The sequence below is a fragment of the Heterocephalus glaber genome, unplaced genomic scaffold (assembly GCF_053883595.1).
Source record: "Heterocephalus glaber isolate CG9 unplaced genomic scaffold, H.glaber_assembly_v1.0 deba00000331, whole genome shotgun sequence".
Classification (NCBI taxonomy): Eukaryota; Metazoa; Chordata; class Mammalia; order Rodentia; family Bathyergidae; genus Heterocephalus; species Heterocephalus glaber.
Window position 1 is genome coordinate 62,579,036 of NW_028258142.1, and position 22,078 is coordinate 62,601,113.

At 44.8% G+C, this 22,078-nt stretch overlaps 1 protein-coding gene across 48 annotated transcripts in view; it reads right to left on the reverse strand.

Moving 5' to 3' along the window:
• The window catches only part of Epb41l3 (erythrocyte membrane protein band 4.1 like 3), a 211,384-nt gene that overhangs the window by 10,122 nt on the left and 179,184 nt on the right, over positions 1-22,078 (reverse strand). For 12 of the 48 annotated variants that reach the window (XM_087194623.1, XM_087194603.1, XM_087194629.1 and 9 more), the window contains 8 exons: positions 20,935-21,032; positions 20,002-20,177; positions 15,807-16,027; positions 12,101-12,643; positions 7,392-7,445; positions 5,015-5,050; positions 4,769-4,834; positions 4,123-4,314 (listed from right to left, as the gene is read on the reverse strand). In XM_087194623.1, coding sequence (XP_087050749.1) covers positions 4,123-4,314; positions 4,769-4,834; positions 5,015-5,050; positions 7,392-7,445; positions 12,101-12,643; positions 15,807-16,027; positions 20,002-20,177; positions 20,935-21,032 — 1,386 coding nt within the window. The remainder of the gene's footprint in view (positions 1-4,122; positions 4,315-4,768; positions 4,835-5,014; positions 5,051-7,391; positions 7,446-12,100; positions 12,644-15,806; positions 16,028-20,001; positions 20,178-20,934; positions 21,033-22,078) is intronic. The other 36 variants (XM_087194738.1, XM_087194670.1, XM_087194674.1 and 33 more) reach the window with 14 other exon arrangements.

A 22,078-nucleotide genomic window follows, 5' to 3' on the forward strand; every position in this document is an offset into this window, starting at 1 on the left:
CAGATGAATAAATCATTTTCAAAGGAGAAGAAAACCCTATTCTGCCGCAGCTTTGGAGGAGGGTCTTTGAAAAGATAAAATGTGCCATGTGGAATCATTAAATGTGGGGTTTTTTTCAACTTTGAACCATAGCCTCTTTTCCAAACAGAAATGAGAAACAGGAAGAGGTCAAAATTATAGGTGCTCTTCGGAATAACACTGCTGGGCCTTTAATTGCAATCACTGAGCTAAATATTATTCCTAAAATGAAAACGTAAAAAAAAAAAGCTCAGCAGCTAAATAGTGGTTTTCAGCATAACCTGCTGTCTGAAACAAACTAATTTTAAAACTGTCTCATCATTGGAAATGTCAACATAGGCTATTGTGTATGTCAAATAAAAACAGGAAATGTAAATGGACAGACCTTAGAACTTAATTCTAGAGGTGGCCAACCTCTCCACCCAGTAAGTTCAGCTACTAGAGAAGTGAAGAGGAACCAAGAAAGAAAATCTGACAATCTAACATGCATGTTAATGGAGTTTAGACAGTCAGATGTATACCCTGACCATCTCAGTTACCTACACATTAATCTCTGTCTTATACTTGAGAAATCATGTCCTATGCCGGCATACAGAATTCATGGGCCGGGGATTTAGCTCAGTGGTTCCAGCACCTGCCGCGCAAGCGCAAGGTCCAGAGTTCGATCCCTAGTACCAAAAAACAACAATAGAATTCATAAAACTGCCCTTTGCTCTTGGGTGATTAAGTATTTCTACAAATAGATTTTAGGGAGTAGGTAAATTTGAAAATATAGAATTTGTGAATACTGGGCATCTAGCTCCAGGGATTCCTGTACAGTGAACATACCTGCAAATCTATCACTCACCTGGCAAAGAGGACAGCATTAGTACTGCACATGTAGGAGTGGATATTGCATTTTGAGTGAGGCTTGGAAATTTCTAGACTCCAAGTAACCATTAAGTAATGTACCTCTTACGGGCTGCCTAGGGGTGTAATACACAGCCGGCACAGGACACAGCTGGGCACAGATGCACACCCAGGAGCCTTCTCTGGCCGCATCCGGCCCTTCCTACAGTTGGTGGCCCTGGCTATGTACGGTTTTGTCTATTTTCCAATGTTAAGAGGACTTGATATTATTTAGGCTCTGGAGGCATCTTTGCTACTTATCTGCTATTAACTGAGATATCTGAAACTTGAAACCAATGGCAACCAAGTGCTCATTTTATATAGTAAACACACAGAATTCTCAGAATATAATCATCATTATTAGCTCAGTATATTTCTAAAACTCAAATTTTCTTCTGTTCCTAAATTGGTAGTATATTAAAGAGATAACAATTACTTAGGATTCAGACACTATAAAAAAAAAGCAAAGGAGGAAAATGGTCATATTAAAATCAGAGATGCTAGGTTTTTTTTCTCAAAATATTGTTTTATCACTGAGATTTACAAAAAAAAAGCAAACTCCACTAAGTTTGGCATCACTGAATCTAAGTTTCCTCCAGTTCTGCCACAAATACTATTAATGTGAGATATCAATTTTTAAAAAATTAAGTTAAATATTTCCATTTAGAAATAGTTGGGCTTCTTTATAAATTGGCTGATTATTGTTGCATGACTTTAAAATGGGCCATAATAAATAATAGTAACTGTGATCATTAAGCTTAGTTGTGAACTTGACCGGCTTGGTAAAGCATACTTGTGGGGGTGTCTGCATGGGTCACGGAGGTGTGTCCTTCCTTGTCTCTTTCTCTTGGATACTGTTCCCCTGCTCTGCTTCCCAGCCACTATAAACTAAAGCAGCTTTGCTCTCCCATGTTCTTTCACCATGATATTCTTGCATCGGAGCCAGCCAAACATGGATTGAATCCCCTGAAACCATGACCAAAATACACCTCAACTCCCTTAAGTTGTTGGCGTTGGGTCCTGTGTCCCAGAATTGAGAAAGCTGACTAATATAGCAATTTACTTTGAAAATTGGCTCCCTCCAAAATATGCTTTGTATGTGTTTAGTGAGGAGGATAAAATGATCTTTCATGCTTTTCACAAAACAAATAACAGAAGCCACGGTTTTCATATAAGTCGACAGTAATTTACATTGTAAGAACCTTCTGATTTGTTGTTAAGTCTGTCAACAGGGCCCCCACTGGACTATGGACTTGGGACTTCATCAGTGACCAGCAGGCCCTGGAGAAGAACAGAAGGGAACAAAGAGGCCACTGTGCCTGGCCTGGGGATCAGCATTGTTTCTAGGTTCTTGTATTGGGCCGAGTCCTCTTGCTGACTCCTCCTGCCATTTCACCTATGCAGCGTGGTGCCAGAGCTCAGATGTGCTGCACAGTAACTCCAACAGAACTTCTTTAGTAACCAGAAACAGTTTCTAGGCCTGCCTTTGGGCTTTTCCAGTCTAGACAGCCAAGGCGCATTGCTCTTCTGCAGAGGATGCGCTTCTTTGATCATGCTGCAAAATCCCTTCTTGGCCTTCTCCAGGTTTTGATTTTGTTGTTGTTGTTGTTTTGTTTTTGCACTAACACAGAAAGGCTTCCACATCCAGGTAAAGTCCTGTTTGGTCAAAACATCTCCTCCTTAAATCATTAACACTCTTGGGGTTCCTCCAACATTACTCTCTAAGATCCAAGATTTAATCAGAAGTTACAAAAATTAGTATTTAATGCCTCTGACTTTCAAAGTCCCCTTGTTTATTAGCACTTTCCCTTAAATGCTCATTACCTAAATTTTCCTTCCAAGTGGCTACCCCTGCTGGCTCTTATGTGTCGGCAAGGGAAGAGATGCTTGGCTCTTTTTGTTTGTTTTGCTTAAGGCGCTGTTTACTTTGTGTTTATAAATTAATCGGGTAACTGACATTTTTACAGGCGGAACTTTATTTCCAAAAGAGACAGCAGAAATAGTGTGAGCCAAACTTGACCAATCACAGTAGAATTTGTGATGACACAACTGATAAGTGGTATTTTTAGTAATGCAGGGACTGTTAGATTTGAATCACACAGAAGAAAATTTTTGTCTCTTGAAACTCAAGTAATTTGAATGGAACTCGTGTCTAATGGAACAGGAATAGGTTGGTAATAATACTTCTCATTTATTCCACATAAAGACCTTTGCAAAGTAATTCAAATGGATACGTGCTTCTCCCCTTCTTGCTGGGACTGGAATCGAGTGATAGGGGATCTTGGCCACTTCCAATAAGCAGCTTTCAAAGGAGGTTTAGGAAATGATCAACAAAAGGTGTAATTTGATTCTTATTTTCACTCCAAGGACTTCAGCACTGCACAGAGACCACTGTTTAAAGGGTTTTTCTCTCCTAACGGGCCAGAGTTTTAATTTTCTAGTCTCTCTCAGCTTCCTTAACAAACAGTTCACAATGAAGGAAGGGATCCTGATATGAAGGAGGTTAATTAATACAATGCTAGAAAGATGCACTTTTGAAAACAACTTCTTTTGAAAGCAAGCAAGATTATACCTAACAGTAGACTGTCGGACTAACACTGCAGCAACCTGGGGTCCCACACAGTGACCGCCACTGGTAGAATCCTCCACGCGGCTGCATATCCAGGGAGCTTTCCAATACTGAAAAGTCCTACTTAAAAAAAAACTTCTGTCCTCTATCTTCCCCAAGGAAAAAATCAAACGAAACAACCAGATCGAAGTAAAAATCAAATAAAACACTATTTTACCTGTAAGATCCCAGTGTAGTCTAGCACAGTAAAATGTGTCATGAAATGCTAACTACCTCAGGCCACCTGGACAATCTCCAGCAGGCCTCATCTCGAAATCGGTGAGAAGCATATCTGAGTTTTCAGGCATTCCTCAATGGAGAAGAAAGCATGTTTGTGAGAACTGTGACTGTGCTAAGCTGGTCTCTCAAGGGCCCCCAGCGGCGACACCCAGGCCATGGCCAGGACTACCCGCGTCTCCTGGTCCACCCGCTCATCCCCCTGCACACTCAACTCTGCAGCTGTCCTGGGGTGCTGGGCATCTCTCATCTATAACAAGAGGGGAGGCGCCCTACCTGGAAGCTGCCAAACTCCTTCTGGGTCCAGACCCTGCGGAGAAAGGTTGGTGAGCAGGGGACAATTCCACCCCAGGAGAGGACCGCGCACTGACCTCTTCAGGCATGAGGGGCTCGATCATGGGAGCGTCCTCCTGCCTGGCCGCAAGCCGCACGGGGGAGGTAGAAAGCCTCTTCTCCCACTCGCTCGATACGGCAGTCTCTGTGGAGGTCTCTAAGAACGTTCTTTTCAGCTCACTAATGTTGGTTTGATGTTTCATCAGTTCATCTTGGGTTTTATCTAGCTCCTATGTTCAGAACATAAAGAACCCAACAGTCAGCTTTTCCATTTGTTTTGCTTGCACTTTTTAAAAAAAACCAAAAAAACCAATGTCAATCTCATTAGTAGTCAAAAGAAAATAGAATTCTCATCAGGGCTCATGACACTACCACAAACACTGGCGAAAATGTGCTGTTTCCAGGGAAAAGAGAAAGAAAAAAGGTTTCACACGGGGTTACAAATCAAAAGGACTGTAAAAGGCAAACTGTCAGCAGAGAATTCACATGTACCCAGAGGGAATCAAGACAAATACACAGAGGGAAGGGATCTAAATCTAGGAGTGAAGGAGCGGTCGCAGCAAGCCGCGAGGCCACCCTGTTGGTGACAGGAGGGCACACAGGTCATGCAGGACCGCACAAGGCCACAGGCATGCCACCAGGGGACACGGCACACGGCATGCACTGGTGGGCACCAGTACCAACCTCTAACATAAGGTTACTATGTTTGACATACACATTTTCACCCTTTATTCGCTTAATCAGACTATTCTGAAAGAAGCGGAGAGAAAGGGACAGGTGAGGGCCAGCATCGTCAAGGCGTCGAGGGCCACCCTGCACACCACGGCACGGACACGGTGCCAGCCTCGGAGCATGCGGACAGGCCCGGACCCCGTGGACAAGGACTCGGCACGCACTGGTTGGGGGTTTGTTTGGTTTTCAATTTTCTACCTGTGCCTTGAGCTCTGCATCTTCCTCCTGGTCTGACTGCCGGCATCAAGAAAGAGTGGGAAAGAAAGACGTATCATCATGCAGTTTATTCTAAGATGGAAGAACTCTGGTCTCTATAAACTTGCACAGTGGGTCCTAGCCTGCTCTCTTGAGTACAGATGCAGGCACAACCACATCTCTCATACATGGGCCAAGAAGCTTAATGGGAACAGAAGACTAAAGGGCTCTTGTCCAGCGGGTCTCCGGCCTGAGGCTCTGAGTGTGCGGATACAGTTCTGAGCACGGCTCCCGTTACTCGACAGCACCGTCCTAGTGAATAAATGGCCACAACAATCCTATGGGCTCAGCCACTGCATCCCTAACATGTGGGCCAGAGAACTGAGCCTCCAAGAACTGAATACAGAAGTGGCTACATTTTAAAATTTCTTTGGAACCTTAACTTTTTTGAACCTATACACTTAACAAATTTCAGAGGGGAAAGGACTGATGTGTATTAAGTAAGGACGACCGAAAAAAGAAAATGGGAATCAACAGCCATCCAGAACACTATCATCTCTTGAAAAATGAGAAAAAAGCAGTTTTTGAGTGTAAAAAAAATTCCCACATTAAAAAAATCTCTCAAAGCCACCTGATTATCTGTATTTCCCTAATTCTGGGAACCTATCTAATCCATGCCCTGGTACTGAGTGCCAGCAGTCAGGTGAGGGTGCCACGGACAGGAGCCTGTGGGGAGCTGTGTGTGTCCATGTGGCTGTGACCCGGGCCTGGGCCCAGCGGGGACCCACAGGGACAGCAGCCCACCCGGTCTCAGCTTTCTCATCTGGGACTGGGACAAGGACCTCTGCTCGGCCCACTCACATGACACAGCTGCTGCACCGAAGGAAGGGGACATGGGCACACGGGGCTGCAGGTCAGCACACCCTAAGTGCTGGTGTGGTGCGAACTCTTCAGAGTGTGTGTGTGTGTGTGTGTGTGTGTGTTTTGCAGGTCTTGCTCTGCATTTTTAGGCTTCTTAATCAACCTAGTTACACATATTTCTTTGCATGCTGTAAATGTTATGTAACAAATTTAAAAATCACTATAGAAATTTCAAGGATTATTATTAAAATATTTGTCACTTCTAGCACACATTAGGATTCTGGTAACAGTTACTGACTGTGTTAACCTGTGGCTCCTTGTAATGAATGTTTAACAAAATCAAGGTGTAGTTTGGCTTAGAAGGTTATGAACTTGTAACGGATTCATTTGTGATTGCTTAAAAGAATCTGAACAATGGTTTTACAATATTATCTTTTACTATTTTTTTTTTTTTTGCTACCGGGGATGGAACTCGGGTCCCTTGCGCTTGTGCAGCAGGCGGCGAAACCACTGAGCTAAATCCCCGGCCCTTATCTTTCACTTTTAAAAAATCTGTTATTTTAACTCTGGCATTTCCTAAGGAAAAACCTTAATGAAATACCACTATGCAGTATTTTTTTCTGAAGACATTTTCAATGAAGTGATACACAGATACCACTTACAGAATTTTAGTTGTTCCTAAATACCCAATTAGAAAATACACTTATGATTAGATGATATAAAAAAAATAGCACACAACCTAGAGTTTATCACAAATTAAAAACTAAATTTGGCTAGCACAGTGGAAAATAAACATCTTGATTTCTATCACTATACACAAATATCCATTTTTACAGCAATTTTAATTAAATACTGGTAGGGCAGATTTTTTAAATGACGTAGGACACACACATTTAACGTGTCTTAAAGAATAAATGAGAGATACCAGCACAGTATCTCTTGTTCAATGTGCTTGTATTTATTCAGTAAACTACTAATAGCAGTGTGCGAATTTTCTTTTCCTTGGAGAATTCATTCATGAGTGACTTACGCAATCGCTAAGGGCTATCGAAATGAGCTGAGAGGTATTATTTTGGTAGGTGTTATCTGACCACATACAACGAACTTGTGTCCAGCCAATAAGCTGACTAAAGCAATGCCCGCCCCCTCTCTCCATGCATCAAGGTTTTGTACACAAACAGCCTGTCCTTGAATGGCAAGATCTTTTTCTAAACAGCATCCTGTTTGTGCAGGTGCTCCTCAAAAACGTGACCCTCCAGGCTAAGAGTCAGGGTCACCAGAGAGCCAGACCTCAGCCTGTGTTCAGCCCTTGTGAGTGAGACACGCAGGCCGGGCCCTTCCAGGGAGTCTGACGTGGCCAGTGCTCCGGGGCTGAGGGTCCAGGCCATGCAAGCACACCTAAGGCCTGCTGTGAAGTTCAGGGCGGCTCCGCTGCAGGAGCTTGTGTGTGTCACTTGGACACAGGCTGCCCACGGGGCACTGTGCCTAGACCCCTAGGAGCTGGCTCAGCCTCACCCACCTCAGTGGCAGTGGTCTCCCCGTCAGCCGCGGTGTCTGTGCGCTCGCTGTCTGTCTGTTGACCGCAGAAGTGATTAGGTTCCAGGAGGAAGGCAGGGACAGAAAGCAAACCCATCTGGTCAGTCAGGGAACACACAAGAGGACGCTCATTCTGTTTCCGGGAGCTGCCGCACAAGACCTCCCTACAGGGTCGCAGGCTCCGGCCAGGCAGGGGAAGAGCCAGGCTGGTGTCACCACGGAGCCCCTCCCAGGAGGACCCGCGGGGCACAGGGGGCGACTGCCTGGACACCACTCGGTAGTTCCCCTCCCAGCCTCCCCACTGACACTGGGGAGAGCTCATCTAGCAAAGCCTCACGGAACAGACTGAGGTTGGCCCATGTTTTTAATTCTAGACACATTTGAAAGGTCAAAGAAAATGTAAATTTCCACGAAAAGCTACTCTAACGGTCACTGGACTCTCAGCCCCTCATTTATACCATGGGGTAATTTGCATCCACTTAGGACCAGCGGGCCGTCTGCACTGCTGTCAGTGACTCACAGGCAGGCTTTACATGTGCAAAGCGCCAGCTCAGTTTTCCTGTAGCGGGGCAACAGGAGGCTCTGAAGACTGAAGGCTGTTTATTTTGCCCCACTTTCCAATACGAGGAGGTTTATCAAAGCGTGTATTCAAACACTGTGTTGCAAAAATACCAAATGGTGCAAATAATAATGATAATAAAGGAAAGAGACAGAGAGAGAGAGAAAAACACATCTACTTAGAAACAAATAAAACAAAGCACAGCATTTGACAGAGCCTAGATTTTCAGGGGAGAATTGGAATAGCAATTTCATGATTTAAAAAAAATCTGTTTCAAAGGGGTTCATAATAAAAAAACCTATTTCCTTGAGTAAAACTACACACACTGACATTCAAATATAAATGCCTTAAATATTAGCTGACTTTCTCTCTACAAATATCAACTAACTATTAGTATTAGTATATATAATATATATAATTTGTGATATATATCTCTGCTTTTTTTTAGTACTAGGGATTGAACCCATGGTCTTAGCACTAAGCTTTGCCCCAAGCCCTTTTTAATTTTTTAAAAGTTTGAGACAGGATCTCACTAAGTCACTAAATTGCCTGCGTTGGGCTCAAACGTGCATCTTCCTGCTCCATCCTCCCACAGTGGTAGGATTACAGGCATGTGCCACCACACTCAACTCTGTGATTTAATATTTTGAAAACAAAAACCAGAACTGAAGGCTGTACAGCCGTTTATTTGGCTGTTAAAATCATGTGTCCCTGTCCAGAATAAATCATGTGTCTCACTCAGGACTTCTTGGACTGACTGCAAGCTTTTATTTCGGATTCCTAAAGGAGGAGTCGGAATCGGGCTTGGAATGGGCATTCCAGGGGAGGTCGGCATTCTGGTCACCCAGAGACCCAGCTGCAGCAGCAGGTGATTTTCAGCGGATTCCTAAGGCAATGCGGCCTGGGTGGGTCTGCGGCCTGACCACCTCAGTGGTCAACTGGGGCAGGGAGTGGCGATCAATTTTCCCATGTGGCAACCACTGCTGTGCCACAGCTTCACTGCCTGGCACCGCCCGAGTCGGGGGAGAGGCCGCTGCTGCTCACGGGTAGAGGGGAACTCAGGGCCCTGGCTTTCCGCAAGACTCTCGATCCTACTTAGGGTTCTGAGCGGTTCTACCAAAGACACCTAAGGTTCCTGAGGGTTAGTGCTCCTCCTACGTAGATTATCTTCCTTAGGGTTTTAAAATTTGCTTCAGTAGCTGTCCAGTATCTTAGCATAGAGCTCAGCTGTAGATAAGAGGCAAGGGCCTGAGGTCAGACTGACACGTGCTTGCTACTCAAACCTGTGATGCATTGGGTATATTTTGTATTATAGTCTTAGTTTCCTTTTTGAAAGGTGGGGATTGTAACAGCTTTAACTATTCTGGGAAATGGATACTAAATATTTTATAGAAAGCCTGACATATACAAAGCCAAAAATTGCTTATAATAATCATAATCCATTCATATTGACATATTTTCACATAATCACGTGTAGTAATTTTCCTAATAATACACAAACATCTTCGGCCACATCCAAACTCCCTCTAAAGCTGCCATGTGGTGCCATGAACCTGAAATCCAAGCTACTGGGGAGGCTGAGGCAGGGGGATCATGAGTTCAAGGCCAGCCTGGGCAACGAACAAAGACCCTATCTCAAAAAATCATCATCTCGGGCTGGGAATTTAGCTCAGTGGTTTCGCTGCCTGCTGTGCAAGCGCAAGGACCCAAGTTCGATCCCTGGTACCAAAAAAAAAAAAAAAATCATCATCTCTAGGCTGCCTGAATTTCCTGCTTAGCATCCAGTCAGTCAGCAAGTGCAATGCCTGGTGAATAGTCAGTAAGTGAAGCAACAAACACTGAATAAAGCAGCTTTTATAGCAACTGTTATTTATATAACGTACTATGACTATTCAAACCGCAAAGCAACAGCATGTCACGAGCTATCACATAATACTATGTTTATATAGCTGAAAATGTTTTAAGTCAGTTATTTTTTTTCTTCCAGATTGAAATCATCTCCTTTTTCTTGTATTATCAAAAAATTACAGAAATCCACATTCTGTGTTATGGTGAACTAACTTTATTTTATGTTTCCTTATAGATGATTTCATGTTCTGTCCCTTCTTATTTGGCTATTCTGAAAGCATAAAAGAAAACAAAAAGATTGGCCAGCCACTTTACTGTCTAAAGTGACTAAATCTTTCTATACCAGGGTTTCACTCTTAAGAAAGGCCAGGGGGTTGATTAAGCCATTAGAACATGTAAAAAAATATGAAGAGAATTACCATCATTAATGATTTTGCAAAATAAGAGTGACAGAGACAAACTGTCTATTAAAAAGTCGCCCAGTTTAGCTGCCAAAATGCTGGAGGCCTAGAGAATAAACCCAGCCATGTAAGCTGATGGCAATTTAAAAAAAAACACAGCATGACCTAAATACAAGTTCTTTAGCCGAGGCTGAATTAGAATGAGCAGCTCTTAACCCCTGGGGTAAGGAGCCAGCACTGAGCAGACGGCCGGGTACAGAGTGTGCTGTCAGAGAGCTGGGATAACTGAATGAGGCCACAGCAGTCAGCATCGGGGCCTGGTGTCCCGTGCACGGAGACAGGGACAGTCGGGACCAGAACTCCCATCCGCCTCCACCAGCCTTCAACCAGGAACTGCTGTGATTTGTTTTGCTGATGTGATGCAGACATGCCCAAGTGTAACATTAACTCATGCACGGGGCAAGGAGATGTGCACCCTGGATTAGGCACAAGATCTGTGTGGCGGGCTGCAGGAAAGTTCAAACAGTTGTTCAGAATTTAGAAAAGCCCTCTTACGTCTGGCTTTATGTTAGCTTGAGGGCTAACTCCACTCCTACAGGAAAAATGTAGCTGCAGGCTGGAAGTCTGCTAGGTATTCTAAGCAGCCCGTGTGGAGGACCCTGGTGCTTAGCTGTAGCATGTGCCAGTCCTGCACTCTTTGGTAACCCTGCAATTGAGAGAAACACTGGCACTCAGGTCTAAGATTGAAAATAGTTGGGAAAATACTGTCTAGGTGTGAAAAGCATCTTTATGTGCAGGTGTGAATCTGTTGGAGTTAACAGTCACATACAATCCTGGAACTCTGAAAAGGTTCTTAAACAGCACTGCAGTACAGCGGAAAAGCCTAGAGCAGTGGTGGCGAACCTATGGCACGGGTGTCGCAGTGGCACGCAAGCTAAGTTGCCCCAGCAGCTGAGCACTGGGTAACAGCGCACGTGGGGGCAGTGCCGGCACTCTGTGATAAGCAGGTGGGTTTTGGGTTGCAGTCTGGCCACTCGTCTCTACAAGGTTCGCCATCACTGGCCTAGACTTTCATTGAGAACGTATATGGGACTGTCACCCTTTCCCTCTTTTGCTGCATAGAAATGGTCACAGTACCACTAGCTGTAGGCACCTAAACACCTTCGCAGTTCTACAGTCACAAGTGCAGCTCAAATTACGACTTTCGAGCTGAGCAGGGGAGTGAGTAGACTTTCTTTTTTTAGCATTGCTTTGACTTTGGGATATTTTAAATGCTAGCGTATCTGGCTGGTCCCCTGCCTCCGAAGCCCTTGTTCCATGGGAGCAAGAGAGCTGGGGGCCTGGGGAAGGTGCAGAGGGGGACAGAACGTGGCGGGCGGCACCTCCCGGGCAGCCTCCTGGCTTTCCCCATACTCTGCTCCAGTCCAGAAAGGGCAGCTGCAGCGCTGGTCACAGGCCATGGCGTGCAGGGGAAGCAGAGAGCTGAGAGGAGCTGTGGGCACGCTGCGCTCCCTACAGCTCCTCTTGGTCCTGTGCCCACCCTTGTCGGAAGCTCTGCATAGGCCTTGGAGCTGACTCACTGTGTTAGGTGACAGCTGAGCAGAACCCAGCCTCACCCTGACCTTCCCCAGAGCTGACGGTTAGGTCACTTGAAATTGACTTTGGGGAACTCAGTGGGGTGCAGGATGGGTCGGCCTCCATGGGACGTCCACATGGTGTTGTGCCTAACCCCGGCCCGGGTCAGACTCCCCGCACACCCGACCTCGGCATGTGGGCACGGACAGCAGATGAGGCTCTGGAATAGGACGACTACGGCAGCAGCCGGGTATCACTGCTCGGACTGCAGCACGGAACACTCGGGGTGTCCCAGGCCGAGGTACACACCTCTTCCTCTGAACTGTCACTCGGGTCACTGTCTAGGGAGGCGCTCAAGGAGGCCGCCTTGGGCTCCAGGTAGCAGAGGCTCAGAGCCAGAGGGAAGGAGAGCGTGAGGGCGGATGGCACTGAGAAGGAGGCGGAGAGCAGGAAGAAGAAGATGAAGAGGAAGCAGGGCACGAGGGAGGGCGAGCGGATCGGGAGGTAATGCTGCAGGCTCTGAGGCAGGAGGCTGGTCTCGGACAGGCTGGGGAAAGAGAGGTACCCGTCGTCATCGAGCAGCGATGGGAAGCACTCGGGGAGCTGCAAGGAGAAGGAGAACAGGGTGGCGCCCTTGCTGGCGGGCCGCCTGCAGCGGAAGGCCGCGTCTCGGTCCCCGGGGCACGCCTCCACCGTGGGCTCTTCCGGCGCGGGCTCCGCTCGGGGCACCTCGAAGCCCGGTGCTTTGTGTTCATTCTCCTTACACCTCCTACGGAGCTCTGGGGGGGATGCGGGGTCGGGAGGGGCGGATGGAGGTGACAAGGGACATGAATCAGTGCCAAGCCTGGGTGACTGAAGTGAGAGAGACAGAGACAGGAAGCAGCAAACAGAGGTGCAAAAGGACAAAAAGAAAACTGCGATTAGTTAATTTTCTTATGGGTACCGATATAAAATTATAAAACAAGAAGTTCAGCACTAGGGTGGCTCGTGAATTTTAAAGGAGTTGAGCTGCATGCCAGGTCCCGAGGGGGGCCACAGTCTTCCCTGGATGGGAGCGTCTCACACAGGGCAAGACTTTTAAAGTCAGGACAGAAGGGATTCACGGGCAATCCCAATGTCTACATGCTTCCCACGATCAAAAATTTTCATTTGAGACCCACAACACTAGAAAGCTTTAGGGTTTTGAGAGCAAATGAAACTAATATATCAAAATCAAGACTTTCAATAACCTTTCCTGATCTCTAGGTAACAGATCTGTTATAATACTTCAGCTAGATTAAAAATGAAAATGAAATACAATTCAAATATTGATTAATTTTTTAAAACAAAATTCTAGCATTGTTCTTTTCCTTTGTAGTCATATCCATAAAAGGTGGGTTTTCAAATCAGCACGTTTCTGGCCCCTCTCCTATCTGAAACACAGGCACAACTGAGAGATGCAGCACCTAGCACTTCAGGAGCTCTGACTCCCCACAGAGAACTGGAGCTTCTTTTCAAACTTCTCTTTTGGGTCCTTTATCTAAGTTGTAAGAGGGCCATCAACCAAAATAAGTGGTTTCACCCAGCTAACTAGCAAAAGGGCTGTGTTTTCTTGTCCTTTTTGCTTGGTTCCATGTGTTTAGTTTCCACTATTTGTACTAGACAAATAATAGGAAGAGACAGTTTTCCAGCCCTCGATCTCTCTTAGCAGATGAAGGGCACGCTGACAGCATGGCCCGTGTACAGCAGCGCCCCAGTGAACTCTGGTTGAATCTAGCTCTGTTCTCGGGGCCCTGCTGGTCTCCACTTTCGGAGCAGTGGTGAAGGGCTGCTGGCCCCAAGGGTAAGAAAACAAGCAGGACCTGGGCAGAGCACAGAGCTGCCAAGGCCTGGCGCGTTCAAGGCCAGGGTGCACACAACCTCAGGACAATTAGACTTCGGCTGCTGCCTGTGCCCGTGTTTGACTGGGTGCCTCTGTGTGTGTATGTGTTACCTAGTGACCTGACAGCATGCAAACTGCCCAAGCTGCTTGGAGATGGTTATCCAATCCTGACTTGGAGAGCTGTGGTAAATACAGCAACAGAGGGAAAGAAAATGCACAAATAAAATTACATCTGAGGCATGAGGGAAAGGAAATGCACAAATAAGAGTAGGTCTTGGCTGTATTAGCACTGGAAGCGTCTCCGTCCCATACACTCATCTTTGCATCTTACAGAGAACCTGCCCAGGTCTCTGGGCCTGTAACGAGCCACCCTGTGAGGACCACTGTCCTCGGCTGCCCGGAATTGGGGCGTCATCAGCGGGAAGAGGTCTCCTCCCTGGGAAGGCTGGGGCTACTCTCTTTACAACTATTTTCAGTAATACATTTTAATTTTGGTAAAAAAAGGGCAAGTATCCTCTTGTTACTTTTTGAAGATGGAAAAGAATAGAACTGAAGTTGAAACTTCTATGCTATTTATTAAAGTGATTTTTAAGACAGCTTGGCGCTGGGGCTAATAAAGATAGCGGGCACCTATTAAGCACTAGATCCTGCCTACAGCCTTCAAAGTACTGGCTTCTCAAACTCAGATGCCGAGAGTGGCCGTGCTCTCTGTCTTTTTCTTTTCTCATGGCATAAAGGACACAAAGCGAGGGTGTGCGAGTGTTACATGTCAAGGCGACACAGCAGTCTTTCAAAATCAAATAGAGACTGCCTGGACCTATTTTGGGAGTGAACTAAAAAAATCACTTACTTTTGCGTGTCACGTAATTATATTTACACACCCATGAGAATCATCTGTTGGTATGGGCAATGCCACAAAATTCTGTAATAATTAAGCATAAGAAACATTTGCATTTCAGGTGCATTGTCATCTTTTCACGGCCCAGTTAAAACCTGCTCTGGACTGAACTGACAGGAAGAGTGGAGCTGTGAAATTTAGAACAAAGCACATTTTAACAGCAAGTGACCCACATAACCCTGCCACCATGTCATACCCTGTGCTTTATTCTTGTGTTTGGCAGGTAAAGGATCTTTTAAAAAAAAAGCAAAATTAAAAAGATAATGAATTGAGTCATTTGGAATAGTGTAATACAACTACAAAAATTATTTCTTAACTATCCTGTTGAGATGTCAATGTTAAATTCTTAGGGGAATAAATATTTTCCTATGGAATCCTGAGTGGTGATTCTCTATCACATACATATGTATTTCAAGAGCCCAACTGTCGATCATTTCGGAGTAACCCGTAGTTTACATGAGCATTGTTGCTGTGTTTCCTGTCTCTCAGTACCCTGCGGGCTCTGGATCACTCTGGTTTCCAATTATTATCATGTATAAACCTCCTAAATATGTCAACTTTTAAACTGTTTTTCTAAAAAGCTGGTTTATCAGAAATAAAGCTGATGTTTCAAAATAATTTTAAGAAGAAATTTAGTTTTGTGGGAAACAGTGTCACAAAATGAAATGAAGAAAACACCTGGAGAAATTTCTACCAAAGCTACTTTTTGTCTTCCGTTGCGACCTTGTGCCTGAACAACCCCTTTCAAAACACGGCCACTCACTCCTCTGCTGGTTAGATTAGAAAACTAAGGAAGGGTGACCACAAATACCCGGGCCATGGGCACTCAGTGTACTCATATTAGAAGAATGGTGTGTGATCACCATATGTCCAGAAAAATATATTACACTCGGGTAGGAGACTGGGGCCAGAAACAAAGAAAATAGCTTTGGCAAAGTTCTGCACTGCAAACCCAAGCAAAGGCACGGATTACACCACCCAAAGTATTTTAAAGAGACACACACAGGACGGCTGTTGAAAGTCTTAGATAGCACATCCCTTATAAAGATAAAAAGTTTTCAACAGTTAAGAAAGTAACTTTCGGGGTGAGAATGCTGAAGCAGCAATAGCAATTGAAAAATTGCCACGTGGATGTACTGGTGCTGAGGCAGGATCTCCCTGCATCTCAGCAGGGTCCTGGTCCCAGCCTCAGAGTTACCGTGCCGCCAGTCTGACCAGCGGGAGGGGGCTGCTGGGTGGCAGCCTGGGAGCTGTACCTTTCCCTCGTGCCGGATCGCAGACACAGGCGTGGCCTCCTCGGCCTTCCTCCCTCTGTCCTCCTCCTCGTCACGCTCCTCCTCCGCCTTTTTCTCCGGAGTCACAGTGGTGATCAGGTTGGTCTGAGAGATGCCCTTTGTCGTGGCGTACTGGCCAGTACCAACCTCTGCAGCAGACACAGAATCCTTCATGTACATTTCATGGTTTTCATTCACTGATGCTAAAAGCAAATACAACCGGAGAAATACAATCTGAAATAGTTAAGTCAGAAGACAGATGAGCAACATCAGTGTCCCATCACTGGGTTAAAAGAAATTCCTTTGCAAAATAAAGGATTGCTCTCAAAAAGACCCATCAATCAGCAGGTATCTCCATCCAAGCCCCACCATGGGCTTCTTTCCATTTCATCTACAACTGTTTTGAAACTACTTAAATGCTCGGGTGGGTCTTGAAGCCCAGGACAATGCTGGCCATTCCCAGGCTCTGTGGCGAGTGTGTGCGTGAGGCTGTAGCAGGGCAGACCCTGGGCTGAGCCCTCGGAGGAGCCAGCTGAGCACCAGCACCGCTTCCTGGCCAGTGCCGGACACGCAGCACTTGCAGTAGACAGTTGCTCCGACACACTTGCCTTTGAACAGATCTTTGGAAGTGCCACTGACAGAGGAGCACTGAATTACAGGTAGTTTCGTTATTATTTTTTGGAATGTTAAAAAGTCAACCGCTCCTACAACGTGGAAGCCCTAAGGCTAATAATGAAAATGAACCACACTGGTAGAGGCTGCCAGTGCTCAGATGGCAATTCCATTTAACCGAAATACAAGAAATGTTTTAATATCTACTGCGTTTTAAATGGACTGCCATGATGAGATGCATATAGGTTTGTTCACTTGGTTAGTATTTTGGGAAAACAAGACAGATGCTGATAAATGAGATTCATGCAAATGCACAACATGCAAACATCAGAGATATAAGGTACAGCCTTCCATGCCAGCTAAAATGTCTTAGTAAAAGACATACTTAATTCAGTTAAATTTTAAAATCTGGTACTCATTATTTTAGGTTTTGGATATCAGAAAAATTATTAAAATGTATAAACACTGTTTTACGAATACACAGTAGCTAATTGCAGACCAAACATGATCTGCATTCATATTTTAGGAATTTTAAAAAGAGAGATAAAAGGAAGGATTTGGAAATAAATTCCTTCCTGAAATCTTTTTAATAGTTAAATTACTTTACTATAATATCTTCACTAAGATTTTTCATATCTTTTTTTTTTTCAGTATTCATATCTCTTTATAATGAGGGAAAAGCCCAAGGGACCAGTTTGGCTGCTTCTGTAAGACGCCACTTCGCAAAAAGCAGGCTATGTTCCAACACGCGACCAGGCACGCAGCGCAGCGGCAGGCACGTGGGTCTGGCAGCACAGCGAAGCATGGGGCAGCGCGTACTATAACCTCAGGCCGGGCAGGAGGAAGAGAGGCACGGAATCAGTGCACTGACTTCACAACTCTTCTGTCTTCTCAGCAGGGATTCACACACAAAAGGTCAGGAGGAAACCATCCTTCACAGGCAGTGTGTGCCTTGGGGTGCACACCAGCGACAGGGTGGACGGCACCAGGGACAACGAGGTGTGACTACCACAGTTCCTCAAACACTGACTCGGAACGGAGGTAACAGAGGTTCAGACGTGCAAATGGGACACGACAGACAGAAAACCCTTAACTGTGGCAGTTCAGAATCTGAATTCTACCCGAAACAGTCCTGATGAATATTCTATTTCAAAGAGCTGGCTCTAAATTTGGCACTCTGGGCATCTTAGTGTGGGACTGCACAACCTTTGTTCCTTTTCTCCAGCCCCATTGTGATTAAATGTGAGTTAATGGATAAAGATGTTTGTTAGTTTTGGGACACTAGATAAAAATCTGTAACAGACCTAAAGTCCCAAAGTAAACTACTCAACTCCTTGTTTGCCCGGAACTGATGTTCTGGACACCACAATCTATAGAACAAGCTGCAAATGTCTGCTGACCATCAATACGTGACAGTCGACCACTAACCTTTGTCCCTTTTCTTTAGTTCTATATGTTAACTTCCCCCTCAACCCCCTATAAGAACAGCCTCGGACTCTGAGCCAGCTGCCTTTCTAAGCTATTTTGCTTTGGGAGTGCCATCTGGCCAGACTAATAAAGGTCTGTTTTCCAACTTGTCCGGTGTGTTCCTTCCCGGGTGTTCTTCGCTGTAGTCAGCTCCTTGGAGCTTTTGGTAAGGCTCTTGGTCTTACATTCTGAAGGCACCGCTGGGATTTCTGGGTGTGCTTCACTAGTCAGCTCCTCGGAGAGTTTGGTAAGGCCCTCGGTCTTACATTAGAAGACCCAGAATGCCACTGTAGTCCCTTGGTGTGCACAAGGCACTGTTTCTAGGACTTCCGTGGGTACCAAAATGCAAAGATCGCCGTGTCCCTTACATAAAATGGTGTAGCATTTGCTGATTACTCATATGTACCTTATTTGCTTGTTCGTTTATTGATTTTTAAAATAGATTTTATTTTATTTTATCCCATCCCCCCCATCCCCCTCCCCTATGTACAGAAGCTTTATTTTTATTTATGGGATTGAACCCAAGGCCTTCGCACCGAGTCTTCTCCTTCCTCCTCCTCTTTCTTCCCCCTCTTCCTCCTCCTTCTTCCCTTTCTTCTTTTTAAATATATATATATTTAAAAATTCTGAGACAGAGCCTCACCAAGTTGCTAAGCTGCCTAGGCTGGCCTTGAATTCCCAATCCTCCTGCCTCAGCCTCTCAGAGTGCTGGGACAAGAGGCGGGCCCCACAATACCTGGCTCTCCCATTTACTTGAAATCATTTCTACATTATTTATGACACCTACTACACAGCGTAAATGCTGTGTAAATTCCCATCATACTCTATGGCTTAGGTAATAACGACAAGGAAAAGACTGTACATGTTCGGTATGGGTGTAATTTTTTAAAAAGAGTACTTTCCGTCTGAAATTGGTTAAATTAGCAAATTTGGAGCCTATGGCTACAGAAGGCTAATTGCAATGAACTTTTTAGGCCAGCAATAGAAGCTTATGAAAACAATTATCAGTGTAACTTCTGGGATATTTACGATCACATCTATCAATCTTCGATTGCTTTCACATATACCTTATTTACCCTTTATTTACTCTGTCAAGGGCGGCCTTCCTCCCATTTTACAGATGACTGAACTGAGGCCTAGAGGCCTGAAAGCATTTTCCAACTGTGGCCCAGCTGGAGAATGCAGTGTCCACACTCTGTACTGTCACTGCTAGCCAAGTGCTGTTCCCATTCCAGGAGTAACACACACAATATAGCACTGATAACACTATTACGGTTCCTTCTATAAGCAGTTTATATAGTATCTGATTGGAAAATACAGGCTTTTTAATCAGAGGATTCACGGGGTCACTCATCCCATCAGCTGGCCTGGGGTGGGGTCGGTCAGGGACTGAGGCTCTATAAGGAACAGCTACAAACTGGAGCGAGGGAGACGGCCCCAGGCACTTGTAACTTCTACTGAGTTTTGTTTGTTTTGCTTATCGAAATCACACATGCAAACCAGAAACTCCTGACTCTCTTTGTCTCCACAGGATGCATCTTCAATAAAAACAAGATGCATCTTCAGCAAAATGCCAACCTCTAGCTGCTCTGGATGAGAAGAGAAGACGCTGGCCCTGCAGGGCCTTGGTCCTCAAGTCACTTCTGTGAGCAGGCCTTGGCCCGGAAGTGCCCTGCAGTGCCTGCCAGCAAGTGACTTGGTAACAGCCTCATTTTACTCCTCCATCTTGGGAACAGAGATAAATTCAACTTACCGTTTTCTTTCTGAAACAAATAGGCTGAGAGAAACCTGCTAATCATTTAAGATCTGTGGGTGAGAATTGCTTATAGGGACCTGACTACTATACTTAGCCTGAGCATGTCTTCTCCAAATTCCTGCATAAGGTTCTGAAAGCTATGCACGTTGTCCCCACATGCTTCTCTGATGTCGTTCTTACACAGATCTACCAGCACCAGGCAGGAGACTGACAAGGGCACTGTTTTAGAGTTGGGGACTTTAAAAATCTGCCACCCACCCAAGATCCACAGCTGCTTTCCATTCCCAACATCCACGCTGATCTGTGTCTACTGAACGCGCCGAGCCCACCAGCGACACCCACCTCCATCCAAGCTGCGTGACATGGTGTAGCGCTTGCTGGAGGAGCGTTCGAAGTAAGGCGCAGGGCGGTCTATCAGCGCACTGGCTCTCCTCGTCTGCGCTTGTGTCCGGCCGCTGTACCGGAACTTGGAACCCAAGGTGAGGAATTTCTTTGGAGGTGCTTCCGGTAGTAGTAGTCTAAAGATATTAAAAGAAAGGCACCAGGAAGATTATGGCAAATATCCAGGCTGCTTTTTAACTTTTTACTGTGTTTTGGATGCTAAAAGTTTGATATGCAACTTGTAGTTAAATGAACCTGATTTTATGAGAAAAAAGTATTAATTTGCAAAGTATATACTAATTAGGGATACTGTGGAGGGGTGGATGTAAATGAAACTGGGAATTGGGACTAAGGGAACTTTAACATTCATGCAAGTAGAGTTCAGGGTTCTATAAGCCCTAAGAGCACCTATGTAAGTATTATGGAAGAAGACTGATGATTTGTTGTTATATAGGCCCCAGACGATCACCCTAGCACCATATATGGGTAAGAGTCCAGGATACGGAGGAATGACTGGAATAGTAAGGAGGGGACTATGTACCTGAAGACAATGCTATGAGGGTAATAAAGAAAGAAAGGAAGGAGGGCTGGGGATTTACGTCAGTGGTTCTGCCACCTGCCTCAGAAGCACAAGGTCCCGAGTTTGATCTCCGGTACCAGGAAAAAAAAAAAAAAAGGAGAAATAAAGATAGTAGGGAAGCTAAGACAAAGGAAATTCTTCAAGTTTAATCAGGAGTTCTTTTAGGATTTCTTATCAAGCAATCTGGTGCCATGAACTTGAGGGAATAGAAAGAATATGTTCCTATATTCTTCCCCCAACGATCTATCTTTTCAGCATTAGTGATTCCAATCCTTCCAATCCTACCTTATGAGGAAACAATGGTATCTACCTACCTGAAAAACGTATGGTGCTCCACACACACTTTCCATAAACGCTTAGCAGCTCGATGGTTTGGCAGCTTAAACCCAATGGTGCTTTCAAATTGTTCAAACTACAATTTAAGAAACAGATCGAAGAGTAAAGTCAAGTTTAGAATTACAAATAACAGAAGCTCTGTGAATTATTTCCAAAATCATAATGCCACTCACAAATTTTTCTTTCCTCACTAAATTGTCATATGCAGACTTCATGTTATATACATTTATCCATTCAAAAAACTTACATCTATCTCTTTCAAATGCTGTAAGTAGAGATAAATGTCAGGCATGTATCAAATGCTTTATGCACAAGGATGAATCTTAGGAAAACTAAACACCAAAAAGAAAGTATTGGATTCCTTTCAGAAATCAGTTTGTGCTGATCTGATCTTTAAGTCTTATTTTCATGGTTTCTCAGTGACATAATGACCTCAACTGGAATGCACAGAAATGAGCAAAATGTTTGTAAGTCTAAAGCACACTTAGAAATGACAATTTTCTTAGTATCTGCCCAAGATATATGTGTTTACCGTCCTAGGTATTTGATGTCTCAGTGTCCAATATGGCTGATATCATTTGTATGTTTCGCTGTGGGTTACAATGATAAGGGCTCACATCTCTTTAAGATCAGCGACTGGGAGAATATATTTTCATACTTTGCAGCATGTGTATTTTCAGATGATAATGTCAGGTATTTGATTGTTCAAGTTGAAATATCCTATCTGATTTTTCTGCCAACGTCTTAGTACTATCACTGCTGATGTAGTTTTAGTTTTCAGTTTCTGAAGACAGTATTCAAGCGGCCACCAGGGGGCAGTCACCCTAAACAGTAAAGGCTCGACCCAAAGCGCAGGAAAACACCCACTACCGATAACAATCAGCAGCCAAAAGAACCTGTGAGGCAGAGAACCTGTTGTTCCTCTAGATGCTTTTCTTCATCTCCTTCTGTTTCTCTTCTGCCTGCCCCTCTCTTAAATAACGGTATTACACAGAATTTTTATCTTAGGACCTCTTATTGAACTTCCCTTGCTCTTTGGATAATGTCTAAGGCCTTGAGTAAAATATATCAAACATTTAAAAAAAATTTTTGAGTGAGGATCTCCTTGAGTTGTGAAGTTGC